Here is a 22,894-nt window from a genome sequence, read left to right as displayed (position 1 = left end):
AGAAGATAGACCAGATTCTCTTGCATTAAGGCTTTATTCATATAAGCACCTTTGGATAAAAGACAAACCTCTCAGGAAAAGAAGACATCTCGTTGTTACCTGCCATTAACATCTTACTATGAACAAAAAATATCAGATTATTTTCAAAAAGTAGGCTAGCAGGAATGGGGCACTGACTAGGGAAATTTTGATAGAGATTCGTGATGGGATAGTTTGGAGCTGAAGCATTAAAAAGAGAAGGCAAGTCCAGAATGAGACAATATAAGTCTTTACATATTGAGCTCCAGCGAGGGGAACATTGAGAATGTGCGTGGGCCCAAAGGTATAAGGTGCTTCCACTTTTGCATTTATATCTCCCACCCATTCTGGATTTCCCCCCAATTATCACAATTGCCTTACAGAGGATACAGATGGAAATTACAATAACTGCAAGTACAATGCTTGGTATTTGGGAGATGTTTAACAGATGTTGATGGAAGTTGAACTTCACTTGTCTGCTTATTAAAGTCTTTATCTTTCTTTTTCCCAATAAAACTACAGGTTTTTGGGTGTGTTTTTTTTGTGTGTTTTTTTTTTCAATGAATGGATCAAGAATGCAAATAATCAAAAGTAGATTTTTTAAATGGAAATTTAAAATAGAAAGATGTGAGGGTTCTTGCTGGTCAAACCAACTTGCACCTTGTCAGGGAAGGAATCACAGAAATGTGGGCTGAGAGGGGTGTGCCTTCCAAAAACAGGGTACAAAGGGGGGCGACCGAAGATGGAATGTCATTCTTCCCTGAAGCTCTGAATTCCCATCAACATTTCTGCAACCTGGGAATTCCATCTCAGTAGTACAATACATCCATGTATTTAGAGCAGGGGTCCTCAAACTTTTTAAACAGGGGGCCAGTTCACTGTCCCTCAGACCATTGGAGGGCCGGACTATAGTTTAAAAAAAAACTATGGACAAATTCCTATGCACACTGCACATATCTTATTTTGAAGTAAAAAAACAAAATGGGAACAAATACAATATTTGTATTTGCATGTGGCCCGCGGGCCGTAGTTTGAGGACCCCTGATTTAGAGTTTCCTTGATTTAATAACACTACCATTGCCATTAAAACAACCTCTGTATATTTAGAAAATGAAACTTACACCATAGAATTTAATGTAAGCAAAATCAAATCTTATGTGAAAAAATTCTGTCTGTACTAAAAGGAATCTACCAATAAACTGGTGATGCAAATATTTATAAAGCACCCTTGACATGTGAAAACTACTCTCTGGCCAAGAACAGAAGTGATGGATGACCACTTAGTTTTAAAAGGATCCCACGGCAGCTGCAAATATACACAAAGGCAATCAGGTTCCCTAAGCCCTCGTTCACCTTAAACAAAAAAAATCAAACAACACAGTTATTATTTTTGCTCATCGAGGCTCTTCAACATGATGTTATCTTCATATGTTAATGCATGTTTTTTAAAGGCAAATAAGCAGTTCCATTAGTCTCTCTGGTTTCCCTTTTCTGCTTATAGTGTTTGAGGCCCTGTGACTGAGGCACTGAGATTTTCCCCCCCTAATGAATGTTCTTAGGCCCTGGCTGAAGAAAACACCCATAAACAATAATGGCATCATCATTTTCTTTCACAGAAACAACATGCATGATCCACCTTCATTATGGACAGATTCACTCAATCCTCATTATGAGCAGATTCCATAGTTGAGAATTTACCTACTTGCTGAAGTTTGTTTGTAACCCCACAGTCAATACTCATAGCACTTTCGCAGTCATTCATGGACATCACAGAGTGTTAAATATTTGAGTCCCTAATGTGCACACTCCAAGCTGAGGTGGAAAACGGCAACATTCTGCCTCTGTTTCGGCTCGCAGCTATAAATAAGTGTGCTTTGCTTGGTCTGTTTAATGCTTTGTTTTTCTCATTTTTGTCCTTTTTCTGTTTAAAATGGCCCCCAAGAGTAATGCTAATGTGCTGTGAAGTGGTTATGTGCACAAGAGGCTGAGTTATGCCTTATGGAGAAAATATAAGATAAGCTCTATTCAGGCATGAATATCGTGCTGTTGACTGTGAGTTCAATGTAAATGAGTCAACAGCATATGCGTATTAAATACGTGTCTTTAAACAGAAACATATCAAAAACAAGATTATGTATTGATTTGTTTGCAAAAATGTTGTGACCAGATGCTCCCAGGAACCTAACCCACTATTTCCCCTAGAAATAATAGTTCACTTGGTATTTGCTAAATTGGTGTTTGCAGCAACTTTATAGAACATAACTACCGCGAGTAATGAGAATCAACTGTATTACACTGCATGTTTTTCAGATGAGAAAACTAAGACCCAAAGAGACTAAATTATTTCCTCTCTGAGTTCACTCATCCACTTAGAAGGAGAGTAAAGACTAAAATTGAGGTGTTTTGTTTCCAAGTCCAAGGACCATTTTTCTGCCTCATGCCACTTTTCTTTTCTCAGTTATAGAGAAAGAAAGGGGCTTTTGTTTCTGCATAACATCGGATGCCCAGATTTACTTAGCATTCTCATATCCAGACTGTGTCTTTTTTAAAATATAATTTTATTGATTTCAGAGAAGAAGGGAGAGGGAGAGAGAGATAGAATCATCAATGAAAGAGAATCATTGATCGGCTGCCTCCTGCACATCCCCCACTGGGGATCAAGCCCACAACCCCGGCATATGCCCCAACTGGGAATCAGACTGGTGACCTATTGGTTCCTAGGTTGACTGCTCAACTGATGAGCCACACCCAGCCAGGCCAGGCTGTGTATTTTAAATTGTTTAAAGCTTAAATTTAGTCTTAAAGCTGAAAGAGGCAAAAAATTATGTGACAGTTCAATTTAGGTTATCTTTCTGATGTTTGGGTTTGATGCCTCATGAATATAAGATCAAGGGAGAGAAGGTGAAAAGACAAATCTATCGACTGTTCTCTCTGTGTCAGGCAAATGTACCCGATTCCCATATTTTATATTATCTAGTAAGGAATCAGTGTAGATTTTAGCAAATTAATTTACCTATTACATTTTGGAAAAGATTACTGCTTTTAAGAAAACTGATCCTATATTTTTAAAAGAATGATGCTTAACAAGTGTGAACCAATCTCTAAGGAGTAAAGATATGGATTCAAATCTTACCTGAATCATTCCTGTTAAAATAGCTAAAATTAAAGAAATGGAAACCAAAAAACTGACAATACCAAGTATGGCAAGAATGTGGAGCAACTGAAATCTTCATACTTTGCTATAAAAAAGTGCTATTGACACTTTGGTATTTCTTATAAAGTTAAACATGCTTTTTTTTTTTCATGACAAAGCAATCCCACACCTAGATATTTAGGCAAAAGAAATAAAAATACATGCTTACACAAAAACCTGCAAGCAAATGTTTATAGCAGTTTTACTTATAATTGCCACAAACTAGAAACAACTCATCAACTAGTGGATGAGTAAACAATTGTGGTATAGCCACATGATGGAACCCTTCTCAACCAATTAAAAAAACCACTACTAATGCCTGCAACAACATGGATGTATCACAAAAGCACTGTGCTAAGTGAAAAAAGCCAGATACCTCCTCCCCACAAGGCAACATAATATATGCTTCTATTATAGACGTTCTGTAAAGGGAAAAACTAAAGGAACAGAAATCGGATCAGTGGTTGCCAGGAGCTGGGATCGGAGATGGGATTGACTACAAAGGAGCACCATAGAATCTTCTGTGGTGATGGAAATATTTTATATGTTGATTGAAACTGACAAAATATAAAAATTTATCAGGTTGGATGAAACAAGGAGTAGACAAATAGGCAACAGAGCCATCTTCAAATGTTCATATTTAGAAGGAAAGCTGAAAGTTAGTTATTTTTTGCTTATCCTCCTAGATTAAGCTATGATTACAGAATATTTACTAATTAGCTAAAGTAATGCTAAAATAAGTCACATTTAACTTTAGGGTGCATATTTTAACATTTCCCAAAAGAAGGGCACTCGGGAAAGTCAAACCTGCCCAAGGTGCTGTTTGGGATCCTCTCTCTCTACCAGATAACAGGCACCTTGTCTATAGGCAGTCTAGACACAACATTTCTCCTGTTTGATTAGAAGTTAGTCACTCTTTTTTTAAAATATGTTTTTATTAATTTCAGAGAGGAAGGGAGAGGAAGGAGGGGGAGAAACATCAATGATGAGAGGGAATCATTGATTGGCTGCCTCCTGCACGCTGGACCTAGCCTGCAACCCAGGTGTGTGCCTTTGACCAAAATCGAACTTGGGACCCTTGAGTCCACAGGCCGACGCTCTATCCACTGAGCCAAACCAGCTGGGGTGAAGTTAGTCAGTCTTAATACATTGATCTGATGAGTATTAAATAACTCAATGTATTAAAATAGTAAAGAGAATTTCTTAAAGAATTTGTTGCAATTATTTTAGAAAAAAGAAATAGGATATTGAGAAAGTAAAAATGGTTTACATTTGAATGTAGATAAAAACCTTTAGTCTTTGGAAGTTGCTTCCTTATTTGTTATGCTGCACTAAATAAAACATTTGTAAGATGACAAAATTGAACTTAATAGCAATACACCCTCACTTCTAATGAAGAAGTTTGAGTAGCAAAGTGAGCCTCACTGCTGACTTGGAGGAGATGGGCTGCTGAGGATGAAGGGGTCCCCACTTTTGAGAACAGAGTGGGAAAGGATTCTAAAATGGCTGATCTCATCACATTTGTGACTCTTCTAGTGCCTGCTGCCTGCTTGGATGACAGTTTCAGATCTGACTAAATTTTTTGCCTTCCCTGATTGATTTGACCACAGCATCCTTCACAAATAGATTCTGCTTTAAAAGCCTGAATGCTTTGCTTGCTTAATTAGCTGTGTCCACTGGGAGTGGATAAAGCAGTGGTAGAAATGAGCTGTGTCTACTGATAAAATAGCCCTTCCTTAGCAACTACGATAAAATGCTCTGGGAAAGTCAAGTCCCTGGTGCGATGAATTTGCATGAAAAAGCAAAGACCACATGTGGCCTTGTGAGTCTCTGAGTGATGATAGATATTAGTAAAAATTTAGTCTAGATCTAGACTAGAATTTTGTCTGGGAAGAGGTTCTAAGCAGGAAGACTTGTTCCTTGTGACCTAGATCATCCAATTGACTCAGATATTGACTGGCCAATGAACTGGCCAATTCTATGTTTTGTTACATGCTTTGTTAATAAGGTCCTAGTAACTGATGGTACGTGTCTGTGATTTTTCTTTGTAATAATTTTAAGCATCAAATGAGCTGTTTAAAGCACTAAAAGCACCCATTAATGAATAACACTATAAGTTAAATACAGTTAAAGCATCTTTAATGTTCTGAAAGAGCCCTAGTTTACAAACACTTTCAATGTCTTTAAAAATATCTTATTTCTTATGCATTCTGGCTTGGAGCTAGAAAATTTTGCTCACCCTCCACAGAGAGCACATATAAAGAAATTCCCTACAAGAAGTGTGTGGGTGTTTTTTTTTTTAAATAAACACTTGTTTTTAATTTTGTAGAATGACAGAGAAGGTTCTATTCAAAGCCTTCCCACTCTTCCAAGCAAAATAAATCTCTTTTTTCTCTATGCTTCAATTCAGCCTCATTCATTTCTCAATCATAGCTGTTATTACATTGTATTATCCTGTTTAGTTCATCTATTCCTTTTGCTAGAACATAAACTCTACTGGGACAGTAACCATTTTTCTTCTTTTTATGTTTATTCCTCCTATTATAACATTAGGTGCTTATATTGTATAAGAGATAAATGTCACAAAGGCTTATGCTAGAGATATATTTACAGCTCCATGGCATAAACTTCAGCATGAGGTCAAAGCTAACTAAGGCCTGAGAGTCTGGCCTGATCCAAATTTGTGCCAGGAGGCCCATTAGTTCCTCAGAGAATTCTGTGATGTAGGTCAGCTACAGTGTGGATCTTGGATCTGGTTCTCTTTAAGCTGTGCTGGACACAGGTTGACTCTCCTATATGTTAGTGGGACCAATACAGACTTACCCTTGGCCTAAGGCCAGTCCTAAAATGTCTCTGGAATGAAGGACAAGGCCATTTATAACATGATCCTCAAGTTGCTCCAAACCATCAAACTTTTTCCATGATTTCTTTAAAAGGCTATGTGTTCACATAGTTTTCCAATCACTCTGATCAGCATTTATGCCATTTTTTTTGTAATCCTGGAAAAACTAAATGATTCAAAAATTCTCCTTCAGAATTTATTTCCACTTATCTAACGCCTAGAGTCAAAACTACATGTCTAAAGCCATACGCCAACAAATAAGATTATCTGTAGTTCTCATTCTATTTTTGCTCCACTTAAATAGTCCTTTAAATTACAATAAAAAGGCAACAAACACGCTCTGTGTAATTACTAGTTGCTGCATAATAAGTTACCTGTAAGCTCAATGACTTACACAATAATACGCATTTATTACTCACACAGTTGCTGTGGATCAGGAAGGAACTTGGAAACAGCATGGCTAAGTAGTTACAATTCAGAATCTCTTATGTAGTTGCAGTCAAGATACTGGCCAGGGTTGCAGTCATCTGCAGGCCTGACTGAGGTTGGAGGATGCACTTCCAAGATGGTCACTCATATGAGTTACACGTTTGTGCCAGCTGTGGACAGGAAGGCTCAGTCCTCACCACGTGGCCCTCTCCACAGGACTGCCTGCGTGTTCTCATGACATGGCAACTGGCTTTTTCCATTGGGTGATCCAAGAGAAAGAGCAAGGTGTGAACTTTTATGAGTTTTATGAGCTAGCCTCAGAAATCACACATCCTCACTTCACTCCTTCTGTACTCTAATGGATACACAGGCCAGCCATGATTCGGTGTGTGAGGGGACAAGGGTATGAATACCAAGAGGTAAGGGTCATCTTGGGTCATCTTGGATGTACTTCCACATTTAAATTTTTTGTTGCAATTCAAAATCAATTACATAAAGTAAACTGTGTTTGCATCTTCCTTATGAAGTTTGAACTTTTTCATGGACCATCTCAAAGCCCTTTCTGCATGTTTCAGGTATATGTGTTTGCATCTTCCTTATGAAGTTTGAACTTTTTCATGGACCATCTCAAAGCCCTTTCTGCATGTTTCAGGTATATGGTAGCAATCTTTAAAGCCACTCACTTGATGCATCCCAATTCTAACTCAGTAAAAGGCACCTGTTTAGACATGATGTTCTTAACTTTTATTAGGTCTTAGGCTCCTTGAGAATCTCAATATTGAAGCACCAATACCTGAAAAATGTATATACCCACAAGTGTACGACTTTATGTTTTTATGGACTTCTGGAGCTCAGAAAAGAGACTTCAACCTGCAAGCTTCATATACAATGTTTTCAGCTGCCTGCCAAATATAAATGTCATAGCTAATGTTCAACAATAGACCGATGTCCAGTATTAGCTGAAGGGCTGGCTACCAGTCTATGTAAGCCAAAAAAACAGAACTTTTATGTGAAGTATCAAATTCATCTTCAGTTTCAGAGTTGTATTTTTCTTGATTGACTCAGTGAAGTAAACTGGTCATACTTTATAGTGGACTTTCTTGAGTTTGGGTTACACTACACAGATGCTTCAGGCTAATATTAGGGGTTGACTTTAACATACATATACACACAAACAGAATGACTCTCACTAATATCTCAAAATGTCACCAAAGCCTTCCAGCCCCGATTTTAAACATTACTCACCACCAAACAAGGCTGCATTAACTGCAAATGTTGTTGAGGACTCCAGCTAGCTATGGGAAAAGATGGTTTCTAAGTATTAAGAAGTTCAACACAAGACCTACGGTTCTTACTATCTCAAGATAAGCCTTGTTCTACAGACATATACCATATACTGAACAACGAAAAGCACAGGTTCTCCAAATGTATAGAACTATAGTAAGTTAGCTCAGTTTCTCTTAACTGCTTTCTTCCAATTAGTGCCTCAGTGCTTGGTACTGGTTATATAAAAGATCAGTATTATTTCTCCATACACAGTTAACCTCATCAGAATCATCAGTGATAGTGATTGAACATGCAGATAATCACATCTACTAACTCAGAATCTGGTATGAGTCTAGTAAGTGTGGGCAGGGTGACGGGTGGAGGCAGTGGGGCTCTACATACTTAAGAGATTCACTAAGTTAGCGGTTTTCAAAATGTGGTCCCAGGACCAGCAGCACCAACTCTCTGGACCACCCCACCTCAGATCTACTGAATCAGATACTCTGAGGATGTGGTCTAGCATTCCAAGTTTTAACAAGCCCTCCTGATGCTCTATCAAGCTTGAGGACAACTATCCTCAGTGATTCCTTATTCCTCAATCAAGTTTGAGATTTATTATCTCCAGGTTTGTTAAACAGCTGCATCTCAATGAAACAAAACACAGAGGTTTCCTTTCCAGTTACCATCTAATTATCTTGCACAACCAGGCCCTGTGGGTGGATGTAGGTTGCAAGAGCTATAAAGAGAAAAGGTAGGCGGGAGAAAGACTTTAGATTCAAGACAGATAAACAAGTGTGCATGCTTCACCCCTTTAAAAAAGCAAAAATAAAAAAATTTCTCACAAAATAAGGACATCCCTAGAAAGAGATCCCTAAAAGGATCTTGACTCTGTTAATGCTTATCCTTTAATGCCTTTTAAATTATTTTATAACATGATTTACAGGAAGCTTATTTTTTGTTAAAATCGGTAGTCCTTTTGTGGCTTATGAACCTCTGGCCATGAAAAGGAATATTTGAAATGGATGTTTCTGGGACACCACATCTGTGAGGAATGGGTTATGATGACATTGGAAAACACTACAGTAAATGTTGGTTGTCTTAATTTTCTGGCATATGTAAACACAGATGCTTGTATTAAATGGATGATTAAGAATAGGTGTTGCCCTGGCCAGTATCTCAGTGGTTAGAGCATCAGCCCGCGCACCAAAAGGTCTCCAGTTCAATTCCTGGTCAAGGGCACATACCTGGGTTGCAGGTTCATTCCCTGGCCCTAATCTGGGCATGTGTGGGAGGCAAACAATCAATGTATCTCTCTCACATCTCTCTCTCTTTCTCCCCCCTCTCTCCCTCCCTTCCACTCTATCTAAATATACATACATAAACACATAAATAAATAAAAGCAAGGGGGTGGGGGGGAGAATAAGTATTACATAATATAATTCAATGGACAATTTAGGAGATTATAAGACTAAATGGTATTTTCTTTTTGTAAACAGCTGCTAAAGGCACCTGAAAATATTTGAGAAAGTACTGACATGCTGAAAAATTATGAATGTGGGGTTTCTTGCCGAGAGTATACAAAGAAGGAATTTTGACTAACCTAGAGTATGAAGTACTATTACTTTTTAAAATTTCTTTTAAAATTATAGTTGACATACAATATTATATTAGTTTCAGGTATACAAAGTAGTGATTAGACATATATACCTTACAATATACCTTACAAAAGGATTGCCACAATAAGTCTAGACCCCATCTGGCACTATACAGTTATTATAATATTACTAGAGGCCCAGTGCACGAAATTCATGCACTGAGGTGAGGGGGGGGTCCCTCAGCCCAGGCTGCACCCTTTCCAATCTGTTAATATTTAACAGGATAATAAAAATAATTATTTTCTTCAGTCAAAGACTTTGTAGTTTTGCAACTAAATTATTGACCAATCAAAAATCAAAGGTGCATGACACCCAATTTAATCCATTTCTAGAGCTTTTGTCGGTTTAATATTTATTTGTTTTTTATTTGTATTACAAAGTGAACCAGCACAATGCAGAATGGCACATGTGTGTAAGCACACATACTTGGATCTGGAAACCTAATTATATATACATTTTTTCACTAGTCATCATTACTGTTGATATGGTTGAAAAAGTCTAAAAGCCTACAGAATACATAACGTTTCCATGGCAGATGTCATGGAGTTTTCCAAGCACAAGGATCAGAACTTTAAAAAGATATGAAAGAGGAGGGCTGTACAGAAAGAGTGAGAGGACAATTTGGGAGTTACCTGTTGAGAACAGCAATGAATCAGAGGCTGGTATGTAATAATGGTGTTAGATGCCTGCAACTGTGACCCAGTTGCCAATTAGAGAATCAAATTTCATGAGGACATTTGACACAGAAACTTGGTTTCATGGAAATGTTGGCTACCAGTCAAATGAAGAGAAACATGGCATTTGAACTAAAGATCCAACTCAATGAGCCACTGGAAAACTGCAAAATTCTTTGCAAGTTCTTCAAAATATCAAACTCCAAGAGCAACAATGGAACAAAAATTCAGGAGCAAATCAAAAAGTGATCTTACAAAATAACACTGTAATATCTGGTTTTTATCATGCATATGTTGTTGCCATATTTAAAACCTTTTAAGAATGAACTAGTGTTAATACATAGCTATGGCTTGTCCAATCAGACATGCACAGAGTTGATCAGATGAATGGAGATTTGTGCTTTTTGCAAGCTTGCTGATGCCAAGATAAATGAGTGAGAAACCATGGTATTTTCAATCAAGTGGAACATTTAGCATGACATAGAAACACCCACTCCTGCTTTGAAAAAATAAAAATAAAGTGTGCATTGTCTTCCAAGGGAATGATTTCTGCTATATCCAAACAGATGAAGAGTCAGCTGTGAGGCATGAATGAGGGCCAACGTGGCCAGTAGCAGAAGCTGGGGTGGAAGCCAGGAGGATGTTCTGGGGACTCTAATGGTGTTCAGAGAAGGGGAAAGAGAAAAGGAGGAAATTAAGAGGGAAAGAGAGAAAGAGGCTAAAGCAGTGGTTCTCAACCTTCTGACCCTTTAAATACAGTTCCTCATGTTGTGACCCAACCATAAAATTATTTTCGTTGCTACTTCATAACTGTAATGTTGCTACTATTATGAATCATAATGTGAATATCTGATATGCAGGATGGTCTTAGGCGACCCCTGTGAAAGGGTCGTTCGACCGCCAAAGGGGTCGCGACCCACAGGTTGAGAACCTCTGGGCTAAAGGGAAAGGAGGGTTAATAAAAAAGAGGGAGGATGGGAAAAAGAATCTCACCCAGGGTCTGATCAGCCAGCTGATCAGACCAACCCAGGACCTGAGTCAGCCAGACAGACTGCAGGAGGCATCCAGGGGAAAACCAAGTACACAGACCTGCATCCCAAGAATATGTGGAGGAAAGAAAAATGACCAAAGACCATGACTGATACTCCCAAACCTTTCACAATAAAAGATAAATCTGCTCTGAGCAGGACCTTCCAAAACCCTGCAGGGAGAGTTGGACCAAGATAGGAGCAGAATGCTGATAGCAAGAATCATGTTTAAAAAATCCATAGTGCCATGGCTCCTCTCCTCAGTCCCCGTGCCACTGAGGCTACACAACACAGGCCCTGACACCGTCAACGTGAACATCCAGCAGTGGCTTTTTCTCAACGCAGTGTCTCTTCAGGAGGTATCCAGGAGACCAGAGCATCTAAGAGATCCTCTAGCTGCCACAGCAGATAAAGAGTTTTTTAAGTTGTATAAATGACAACTAAAATTAATGTAATATTGAAAGTCAACTGTAATTGAAAAATTAAAAAATTTAAAGAAAAAAATGTGTCTGGTCCTCACATCTCCTCTTACTTAGGTTAAGTAAGTTACTGCCAAAAAACTCCATTGAAGTCACCCTGATATTTATTAGTGGAGGCTAAAAAGGGAACTGTTGTTTTTCTCATTCCCTTTTTTCAAGGAAGAAAATCTGATGTTGAGAGAGGTCAGGACATGTGCCCAGGCTCACCTTTATTCCTGGGCTTTCCCTACTAGCCCCTGCTGCTATTTTCCAATACTTATCTTTCCAATTCATAATGAAACTACAGATTAGAGGAAACTTCCATGGAGAACATCTTCTAAATCTTATGAAAATGTGAGTGCCTAGGGAACCACTCTGTGACAACATGATCGGGTGGGTATTTGAAGAGGGTGAGCCAGGAGAGGGAGGGAGGGGGTGTTCTTCAGACTGTCTGATTCCTTGTCCTGAACTTCCTGACTGGAGCTGCCTTCAACTCCATTTAGGAAAGTGAAAGGAGAAGGAAACTCTGTCCTGTATCCCCTGCCAGCATATCAGTAACAGGACTGAATTCCAGGGTTCTCTGCCAGCATGACTCTGGCAGCCGCCCCAAACCCCTCCTTCAACGGCAGAATCTGCTGCTCTCGGAGAAGGAAAGCCTGTTAGGTCCCGCACGCCCACACACACGTGCACAGTGGATTCTAGCAGGGCCCTTGGATGTTTTCTTATCAACCAGCAGAATGGAGAAATCAAAGGATGGCATTTAAGGAGAAAGGAAATCTGGAACTCCGCTTTGACAACTTGTGGGAAGCAAGGCACCCCCCAAGCTATGTCCTGGCAATGGCTCGTTCTCCACTCAGAGAGGAGAGACTGTGTGGGAGATACAGTGGAATATGTTTCAGATAATAAATCATCTTGCATGCCCACAAATTTTCCTTAGCATAAAACAGAAAGAAGATGAGCCGGAATGTATAAAATAGTATGCACAACTAAAGGAACCATTCCAAAGGCAATTCAGATAACCTGGACCTTCTGAATATGGAAATTTATTGAACATTTGCCTAATTCCTGTATTTTGCATTGACTGAGATCATGGGATGTTTCGTTTTTCTTAACATAATACATGAATTCATTTTTTAAAATATATATACATATATGTCACTTAAAGCTAGTGTATGACAATACAATGGGGTAGGTTAACTCCTACAAGTGTTGAAGAATTAAGACACCAACAGTTTTATCTAAAAGAAAATAACTTTGGTGTAGCCAAGTCATTTTAAATACTACTAATTTCAAACTCTTTGAAGTACGGCAGTGTCTTACTCATCTTTGTAATCCTAATATGATAATTTTTTTAAAAAAATGTTAGTTGAATGACAAAATGAACAAATGTAAGTCCAGTCCTGAAAAACACAATCTGCCATAGCTTTTTGGATCTGGCTTCTGAGATTTTGTAAAAGTAGAGATTAGCATTTTTAACACCAAAAACAAATGTTAATCTCAGTTATAAATATTTCTTTATTTTATACAGCCTGAGAAGGAATTCTCAAATTTTTTTTCAAATAATGCTTTAAAATCCTGGAATGAAGCAGTAAATAAATAAATAAATAAAATCTTTAACTTAATATTAAAACTTAGCAAAATAATTTACTGCAACTCCTAATTTTTACCCTGTACTTATCCAGAAAGGTTTATCACCCACTTACACATGCAAATTTTCAAAAACTTTTGATCAGTGGTTTCCAACTTTGGCCACATTGGAATCACCTGAGGAATTTTTACAAGTCTCCCACCTCAGACTAATAAAATCATAACTGAGTAGGGAAGCAGAAAAGTACTGATATTTTGGAAAGTTTCATTTATTCTAAGTGCAATGAAAGTTACAACACTTGGGATAGCTGCTATAGTATTTGTACTCATAGCTAAATTTATTTTTAAAGAAAACATTGAATTGCTATATGACAGGTGAGGTGTGAATTGGACCTCAATTTTCTCTAAAATTAATTTCTAATCTGACCAGAAGGTGCTTGGAGTGGGTGGCTTCAGTCTGGCTTTCTTATGTATGGGCTTTAGATACACAGTCCATGACTGGAGAATGATAATGAACATTCTATAAAGGCGATACATCTACCTTCTTTTCGGACTTCCACGGGGAGGAGCATTAGTTGACTTTTTAGGGGATGCTTGCTGTACCAAGAGGGCCTAAAATCCTCAGATTAGCTTCAAGGCTCCCACATTTCTATCAAAATCACTAGGAATACAAGTCAGGGTTTTGTTAGACTAGGGAAACCTATGACAAACTCCAAAAATCTCACTGTGGAAGGTTTTTGGTGGGGAACCCAAGCTAACATTATGAGCAGTGGAGTGAGTCCTGATTCAGTCTAGCTGTCCACAGAACCTTCACAAAACAGCCTGAAACCATGAGGTTTACTACCCTTCTTACTGTGTGCCTCCTAGACCTTTGGGACCATCCCAACACAAGAAGAGACTGTGGGCTAGAGGAAAAACCCACAGTATTAAAAAGTCTATATGCATCTGGGTGTCATATTAACAATATGTTCTCCAGGAGATCACGGTTTGATTCCTGGTCAGGGCACATGCCAGGGTTGTGGGCTCAATCCTCAGTGTGGGGCATGCAGGAGGCAGTTGATCTATGACTCTCTCTCATCATGGATGTTTCTATCTTTCTCTTCCTGTCCCTTCCTCTATGAAATAGATAAAAATATATTTTTTAAAAAAGAATATCTTCTCTGTATAACCTAAATTTTGTGTTTTGATTCCTAGATCCTGTGGAAGAATTGTTTTATTAACACCAAAAAAATATGAAAGACAAATTGGCAGTTTGGCATCTGCCACTAATGGCTCAATTCTGTGGGAAGTAGATGGCGTATTAATACTCCAACCAGTATATTCTCTGGAGTTAGATTGTCTGTATTCATAGTTCCACTATATCATTTTCTAGCCATTGCCCATTTTGTTGTGGATAGACTCTAAGATAACCCCTAATAATCCCTTCCTTCTGCATTCATTGCTTGTGTAATCACCTGTATGACAGGATCTGTGAGCTGCTTGTAACCAATAAACTATGGCAAAAGACTTGGCCTGTCACTTCCATGATTGAACTACATAAAATTATGATTTCCATCTTGCCTGCAGACTCATCTGGGCTTGTACACTTTGATGAAGCAAGTGTCCATAATAGAAAGGCCCATGTGGCAAAGAACTTAGGTGACCTCTGGTCAATGGTCAGTGCAGAAATGAGGCCCTCAAACCAACAACCATGAAGGAAATGAATTTTACCAACAACTGTAGGACTTGGAAATGGATCCTTTCCCAGTCAAGCCTTCGGATGAGATCCCAGTCCCAGCCAACACCTTTGCTACAGTCTTGTCAGAGACCTTGAAGGAGAGGACCCAGCTAGGCCAGACTCCGATTCTTAACCCTCAGAAACTGTGAAATAATAAATGTGTTGTTTTAAGCTATTAATTTTGTGGTAATTTGTTATGCAGCAATAGATAATTAACATATTCCTTAGGCTTAGTTCTTCATCTGTGAAGTGGAGACAGTAATAATATATATTTCATAGGCATAAGAATAAAATGAGATAATTTATATAAACACTTAGCATTAAACACCATGCATGATATATAATACATAGTGAATTATTATCATATTTTTTAAACATAACTTTAATAGAATGTATGTGTATATATCCTCTTTTTCTGTTTTTAGTATGTTCCTTCTTTAGGTGATACTACTTATTTTTATATTTTTATTTTACTATTCTAGCCTCTCACATTAGATTATCCTATCTATCTTTTAGCTCACTTTTATTAAATTCATCTAGTTACATTCCATATTCTTTATCTTATACCTACTTTTATAAATGACAATTTATAAAATTAGGGAAGTGGCAAAGGGAATCTTTCTGAGGACTGTGACCCAGATTGCACGGTTGGTCACATCTCCTGAAAGGCCCTCCTGTCATCAGATAGCTCATTTTTGTCTCAGACATATCTTCTGTCAACTGACATTAACCTACAAAAACATTTTAACTATCTTTTCATTAAGATAGTAAACTAGTAAATGTATAATTAACACAGGGAAACCTTATTTTTAAACCTTGGGTTCTAAATATAATAGTCTTAGTACAAAACAAATTATACTTGATCAATTTTTATATTCCTGGTGAAGACCTGGGACAGGGGATGGGGGCGGGCTAGATGGGGTCACCGAGGGAAAAAGAGGGACATATGTAATACTTTCAACAACAAAGATTTTTTTAAAATTTACATTTCTAATACAAGTCTCTTATCGCAGGGGCTGGATCTCAGTGTTACCTAGTAGATGCTTAATAAATAGTAGTTGAATAGACAAACAAATCACTAAAACTTCTAAGAAACTTTAGAGCTATAAAAGATGCTAAGCTAACTTTCTGTGATTTTTTAACTTGTTTGTTTTCTTGTAGGAGTAGAACCATTTTTCCCGTGTACTCTTTAATACCACCAATACATAAATTATATTATTCTAGTAATAGCAGAACCCCTCCCACTAGGCTTATTTTTATTCCTTACTGTTTTCCTCCCTACCTACAACCTCCCTGCCCTGAGATGAAAGAAAACCTCTCCAGTTGCTCGCAACTACCAATCCCCTTTGAAAAAAAATGGAGTTGACCCTTGGAGTAACACATTCTTGTTTTGTCAACATGGGAGGTTTCCATGGAGAGTGAGAGCCAGACCCCAGTTGAGTAGCTGGTAAAGTTTACAGAGCAAGATGTAGGAACCCTCCTCTCCAAAGACTGCCTTCTATTGCCTCTATGTAATCAATCTTGGGGAGTCAGGGTAGATCGAGACAAGGAAGACAAAGTTGCAATCTGTGTGGACTTCTTAGTCTTGGCTCCCCCTCTGAGTAATTTAACACCTACTGAGCTCTGGCCCCTGGGGGTTGCCTTGGTCTGGCCCTATCCATATCCCTGTTGGGAAGGCCCATCACCTCTTAACCATTCTCCTTTACCCCAACTTGAATTTATCTTCTAAGCCTCTACTTGGGTGGCATATCTATATATATATAAGGCTAAATGACCGACCGACCATTCATCCTACCATTCGACCAGCCGGTATATAGGATGCACACTGGCAATTTAAAAATAAACGTTTAATCGTGCATGCACGATACATATAAAGCTCTTGCTGGTGCCAATTGCACACATGTTTTAATTTTATAATAATGCTAGAGGCCCAATGCATGAAATTCGTGCAAGGGGCTCAGCCCTTGCAGCCACAGCAGCTTGCTTCGGCCCTCGCAGCCCCGGCTTTGTCCGGAAGGTTGTCTGGAAGGTCGTTCAGTTGTCCAGTCTAATTAGCATATTAAACTTTTATTATTATAGATATTATATATACTATTTTGACATGTAATTTTTTGCAGTAATGTAATTACCACATGAATCTTTCTTCTAATTAATTTCCTTTCAATGTGCACGAATCCGTGCACTGGGCCACTAGGTCTCTTATAATTCTTGATCCTCTGTCAGGGTTGGGTTCTCCTGCTTATTCTCAAAGCTGTTCGTACTTCTCCCAAATCAGACACTGATCTCACTTGATTGTAATGATGCCTATACATCCATGTCTCTTCCAGGAACTGGTCAGCTCCCTGAAGACAAGTGCTGAGCTGTATCTTCCCAGCTTCGGGAGTTCTGCATGTATACAGACTATAATTTGTTACTTGAACAAATTAGCTATCTTTACATGGAGCAGGGAACTGGTACTACATAGAAATTAAGGGTATAATCTTTTGCCACTTGCTGGCTGAGTGACTTTGGGCAAATCACTTAAACACTGAGGCAAACATTTTTATGCTCTATAAAATGAGAGTAATAAAACACCTGCTTTATAGGAAAGCTTTGGGAATTTAGTTAGATTTTCCACATTAAGAATATTTAGCCAGCCCTAGCTGGTTTGACTCAGTGGCTAGAATGTCAGCCTGCGGACTGAAAGGTCCCAGGTTCGATTCCAGTCAAGGGCACATGCCCGGGTTGCAGGCTTGATCCCCAGTAGGGGGTATGCAGGAGGCAGCCGATCAATGATTCTCTCTCATCATTGATGTTTCTGTCTCTCTCTCCCTCTCCTTTCCTCTCTGAAATCAATAAAAATATATTTTTTAAAAAAGAATATTTAGCCATAAATTACCACAACTATCTAATGTGAGCCCAAAGAATGTTATCTGTGATAATAATAATAACAGTTATTAATAGCTATGAGAGCTATTGTTATTATCATCTACCCCTGTGTGTTTTGTCCTTGGAGTCAGAGATTTCTACCTTGTCAGGTAAGAACCTGAGGCAAAGAGCCAGATGTGACTTTCCTTTGCCACATGCCAAGAGTCGCTCCCAAGAGCCTCATGCTCTCGGCCCATCTGATTGCACTTGTATCTTGGATGCTCCTCTGCTGCTCTCTGCCCATATGCCTCAGGAGGACTGATAGAGTTGGCTAGAAATAGTAGCCTTTGCCTTCTGGCTTATTACACAGGATTTTCTGCAAAGAGGTGTGTCAAGCCCCTCATGTCTCATTATAAGCTTTTGTTGGCTCCCTTCACTATATGTGTGTTCTCTGTGGTTTTTACTTTAGCCTGTACTCCAGGGGGAAAAAAAGAAGTTCTATGGTGCCAAGAACAAAGATTCTGAGAGGTAGCTGGAGCACAGGGATGTCAAAGGTGTAAAACAATGTGGTAATTCTTCTCTAGGGCCTGTGTGTTATAGCATAATCCTCCTATTGAAAACAAGTGCAAGAGAATGTCTCCTGGAGGTTCCATGAGGCCTTAACAATCTTAAGGGAAAAGCTGATCCTAAGGCAAAGGTGCAGATTTCCACAGACAATCAAACACTGTGTTGACAATGGTCAGACTGGGACATGGTAGAGGCCTTCTCTCATTGTAGAGCAACACTTATTCCCTTGCCACACCTTTCTGCCAAGAACTTGTCACCACATTTTCTATCCTCCAATAGATTTATCTGACAGTTTGGACACATGTATTACTTGGAATGCATATTTTTTTCAGTATTGACCCACTTTTCTGTAACCCAATAATATTTATTGAATGAATACTTGTTATACGTTAGACTCTTCACTAAAAGCTTTGCATCTCTTATTGCATTTAATCCTAAAATACTATGTGATTATTAACATTATTCCCATTTACAGATGAGAAAACTGAGACTTAGCAAAGGTAAATGATTTATCAAGGAATATAGTAATTGAGAAGTGAAGATGAGACGTCTATTAATAATAGTCTCCAACTCTAAGCTTTTAAAAAGCAGCGACTCATAATTTATTTTCTATAAGTATGTGACTAAATATGCAAACATGCATAAGACATGCACTGAGTGACTTCTTATTAAAAATAATTTCTTTTTCTTATAAATAACAAAATATTTATATATACAGGGTGGGCAAAAGTAGGGTAACAGTTGTGAGTACACAAAACACAGAGTTTATTATTGTATTACTAGAGGCCTGGTGCATGAATTCATGCACGAGTGGGGTCCCTCAGCCTGGCTGGTGATCAGGACCAATCAGGGCCATCTCACCCAGTCCTGATCAAGGCTGGCCGGCTGGAGGGAGGGACCACGGAAGGTTGGCTGTGGGAGCGCACTGACCACCAGGGGGCAGCTCCTGCATTGAGCATCTGGCCCTGGTGGTAAATGCATGTCATAGCTACCGGCTGGTCATCTGGTCATCCAGTCCCCTGGTTGTAACAGTTGCTTAGGCTTTTATATATATGAATTATTTATCAATTATTGTATGATTTTCCATATGAACTGTAACCCTACTTTTGTCCCACCTTGTAGGGGAAGGTAATGACTATCCTCATGTATTATTTATATACTAGAGGCCCAGTGCATGAATTCGTACACGGTTGGGGTCCCTCGGCTTGGCCAGCAATTGGGGCTGATCAGGGCCATCTCACCCAGTCCGGGGGGTGGGGAGGGACCATGGGAGGTTGGCTGGCCAGCTGAGGGGAGGGACTGTGGGAGGTTGGCTGGCCGGCTGGGGGGAGGGACTGTGGGAGGTTGGCTGGCTAGTCGCAGGAGGTTGGCTGTGGGAGCGCATTGACCACCAGGAGCAGCTCCTGCGTTGAGCATCTTCCTCCTGGTGGTCAGTGCATGTCATCTTGACCAGTCATAATGGTCGTTTAGGCTTTTATATATTTAGATTATGTTATATTATATATCTCAAATAGAACACAGTTTCAAGTCAGAAGCCCAGGATCCCAGTTCTGGTTCTTCCATCAATGTAGAAAAGTTACTAAACTTCCCCCGCCCATCTTAATTTGAAAATACATGGTTGTATTAGGTCAGAAGTTACCAAATGTTGGCCTGTGATGAACTTCATCAGTCTGAGGTGAAATGAAAAAAATAAGAACAATGGATATATTTACATAAATTTGCTTATTTTATAAATCTGTTAAAGTGGCTATTTTTTAATAAACAATGGTGATCTTTTTCCTTTGACATCCTTACCTGGCAAAATTCAAGTATGTCCTCCATAGCAGGACCTGACATTAAAAACACATATGTATTTTTACTGGTTCATAAACCCAAAGGTCAGGGAACACTAAACTATGTGATCACTAGTGTACTTTCTAGCTTCAAAATTCTATCCTGTTCTTAGATCACAAATGATATTTAACTGACTCTAAAGTAAAAAAAGAAGAAAAAGTGTTATCCCCTTTTTCCTTGTTTATTTAAGCATTTCCCCAAATGTGTTCTGCTGAAAGACAGCCCCTAGCAAGATATTATAGCTATTCCACCAGAAAAGCATTCTTAGTCAAATGAGTTTGGGAAACAATAGGTTAAACAAGTTGGACAGGTTTCCTAACTAAAAAGTTTCAAATCCTGTAAAATTCTTATGTTTATTGTGACTCCCCAAAAGGAGACAAAGCATGAGTGCGCCCCAAGTTACTGATGGAGAGTAGATGCTCCCCAACCCCATTTTGAGGACAGTACACCTATTCCTGAAATGCAATTTGAGAAAGACAACTTCAGTTAAAGCTAAAAGAAAGTTTCTTCGTAGCTTTCATAATAAAGAAAAAATGTAGTATTTTTTCATAATAAAGAAAAAATATAGTATTACAGGCAAGGAGACTTCCACTTACTTTATAATACTACCAAAACTATGGATATTTTCAAAAATTACAAAAGGAGCCTGGATAAAAATACTTCAGATTAAAGTGCATTGGGACTAAAGAAGAGTTTTGTGGCTGTTTTGATAATTTTTTTAACATAACATATTTAAAAAATTATGTCAACAGATTTATATCCAGTGATTACAACATGATAATTAAAGCACTTGGAATTTGCAGAAATCTGCAGTAACAAATTGTGACTATCATCCCTGCACAGTGAATAAAAGGTAAAATAAAACGAAGGTAAAAATTGAGCCTGAGAAAACCCCTGGATTCCTCTCAAATGGTGTGACCTTATTAAATATTTCAGCAGCAGGAACAATTAATTCTGAATGCTTATGCTTGTGGCTCATAATTGATTTATTGCAACACTTCTATGATCAAAAAACAAAATTCTTGATAGAAGATAAAAATCTAATAGTGCGTACTTGTTTTTCTTTTTCTTTGCATAATTATCCAGAGTTAAACTTTGCCTTTTTCTTTACTCTTTATGTGATCATGTTAAATATCAACTAGCCAAACCCTTCAGCCTTCACAATTCTAGATTCAACTTTCACTCAACACACTGAGGAGAGAACAACTGTCACTTGGGACAAACTATCCCCTAGGACGGAGCTTTCGGATGTTCTGACACTAACAACCTTGCCTTCTGACTCCCTGCCCAGCAGGGTTTTGACAAGCCTGTGGCTCTGCATTACCTCCACTATTTTCCACTGCGACTGTACGTAAGTTTCAGCCTGTTTTCCTAATCCTGCTGACTAAAGCAGTCTGTCACCATAAAAAGCCTCTCGGACCTGGAGTTGGCTTCGGAAAGTGCCTTTGCAAAGGAACAAAAAAAGTACATGTAACGTTTACGTTTAAAGGCAGGAGAGAGGAAAGCTCTTGCTTTCATGCTGATGGGCTCAAACGATTGTTTTTAGGGTTTAACTTTCAAAATATTAATTTGCTTCTGGTGACATTTGTAAACAAAATACCAATTCTAAAATGAGAGCACTTTAGCCAGGAAAGGGGGGAGTGTCCTGTCCAGCAGATCAAAACTCATCCAAACTCCACTGGAGAAGCGTGTCTATGAATTAACACATGGCTGACGGGCCACGCCTCGGGTCCTCAAACCTCCGAGTGAACAGGTGTGCGGGAGGTTTACACCAAAGATTCAGGTTTCCGAATTAGCTGCTTTAAAACCTTACGATAGTACTGGCTTAGTCTCTGGGAAGGGAGACAAAACACCAAAAACTCTTTTTAACAGACTACAATGCTCATCTATATAATTTGATTCCACATACAAATACTGTAGTTGGACACGATACCATGCAAGCTCCCGTGAACATCTGCTAAACCTAAAATAAGAAGTTGGATTTCATTTTTGTAATAAAGAGATCCAACTGAAAAGTAAATAACAGAGAGAGGGGAAAAAAAGTAAAAGTTTAAGTAACTCCTTCACACATCTGAACTTAGACTGTCCACCCTATAAAACGCTATGCCCCCCACCCCCATCTGGAAAAGCAGATCACACTTAACGTCAACATTTCAAAACTAGTATCGCTTAAAAATTATTGTTAAAACACAACACATCAGAGCTACTTGCCTTTTGGCAATTTCTGTGCATTTCCCAGGGCTAGTGCAAAACTTCCACAGAGAAGGAGACACCCCAAGCTGGACAGCATGTTGCATTTGCCACCTCACACGGGGAGTGATGCTGGTGGGTGTCCCGCAACCCTGGAGCTGCATTTAAGTGGACTGTCTCCCGGTGACAGGCGGGCGGCTGCACTGAGCCGAGCCGTGGGCTTACTCACAGGGGGTGGAGACAGCATGACATCACACCCTTTCTCACACCAAAAAAAAGAAAGGCACAACAGCAAAAACATATCATAACATTTCCTACTAGGTTATAACTGTCTGTCTCTTGCTCCTGTGATATAAACATCAAACTTATGTTCAATCTGTGTTTGTGAAAGAAAAAGTATTTAGTCAATTTTGAAACATTGGTTGAGCTATTTTTAAAAATCCAGAAAAGACATACTTAAAACCATTGGAACGTTAAAAATATAAAATAAAACCTTATTAGGAAGGAAACTGTTTTTAATTATCCAGTACACCAATCCAATTCTTCTTTTAAATGGGAGTAAACTCATAAAAATGCACTTTTAACCATTC

General features: G+C 38.7%; 1 protein-coding gene across 9 annotated transcripts in view; it reads right to left on the bottom strand.

Moving 5' to 3' along the window:
* Positions 1 to 22,507, bottom strand: part of ABI3BP (ABI family, member 3 (NESH) binding protein) — a 259,187-nt gene extending 236,680 nt beyond the window's left edge. For all 9 annotated transcript variants that reach the window (XM_014528309.1, XM_005880197.2, XM_014528314.1 and 6 more), the window contains exon 1: positions 22,326 to 22,507. In XM_014528309.1, the coding sequence (XP_014383795.1) occupies positions 22,326 to 22,404 (79 nt within the window). In that variant the 5' untranslated portion in view covers positions 22,405 to 22,507. The remainder of the gene's footprint in view (positions 1 to 22,325) is intronic.
* Between the last annotated feature and the right edge of the window lie 387 nt (positions 22,508 to 22,894).

Source organism: Myotis brandtii, unplaced genomic scaffold (genome assembly GCF_000412655.1).
Source record: "Myotis brandtii unplaced genomic scaffold, ASM41265v1 scaffold63, whole genome shotgun sequence".
Lineage (NCBI taxonomy): Eukaryota > Metazoa > Chordata > Mammalia > Chiroptera > Vespertilionidae > Myotis > Myotis brandtii.
The sequence above is the reverse complement of the archived record's forward strand: the minus strand, read 5'-3'. Positions and strand labels throughout refer to the sequence as shown.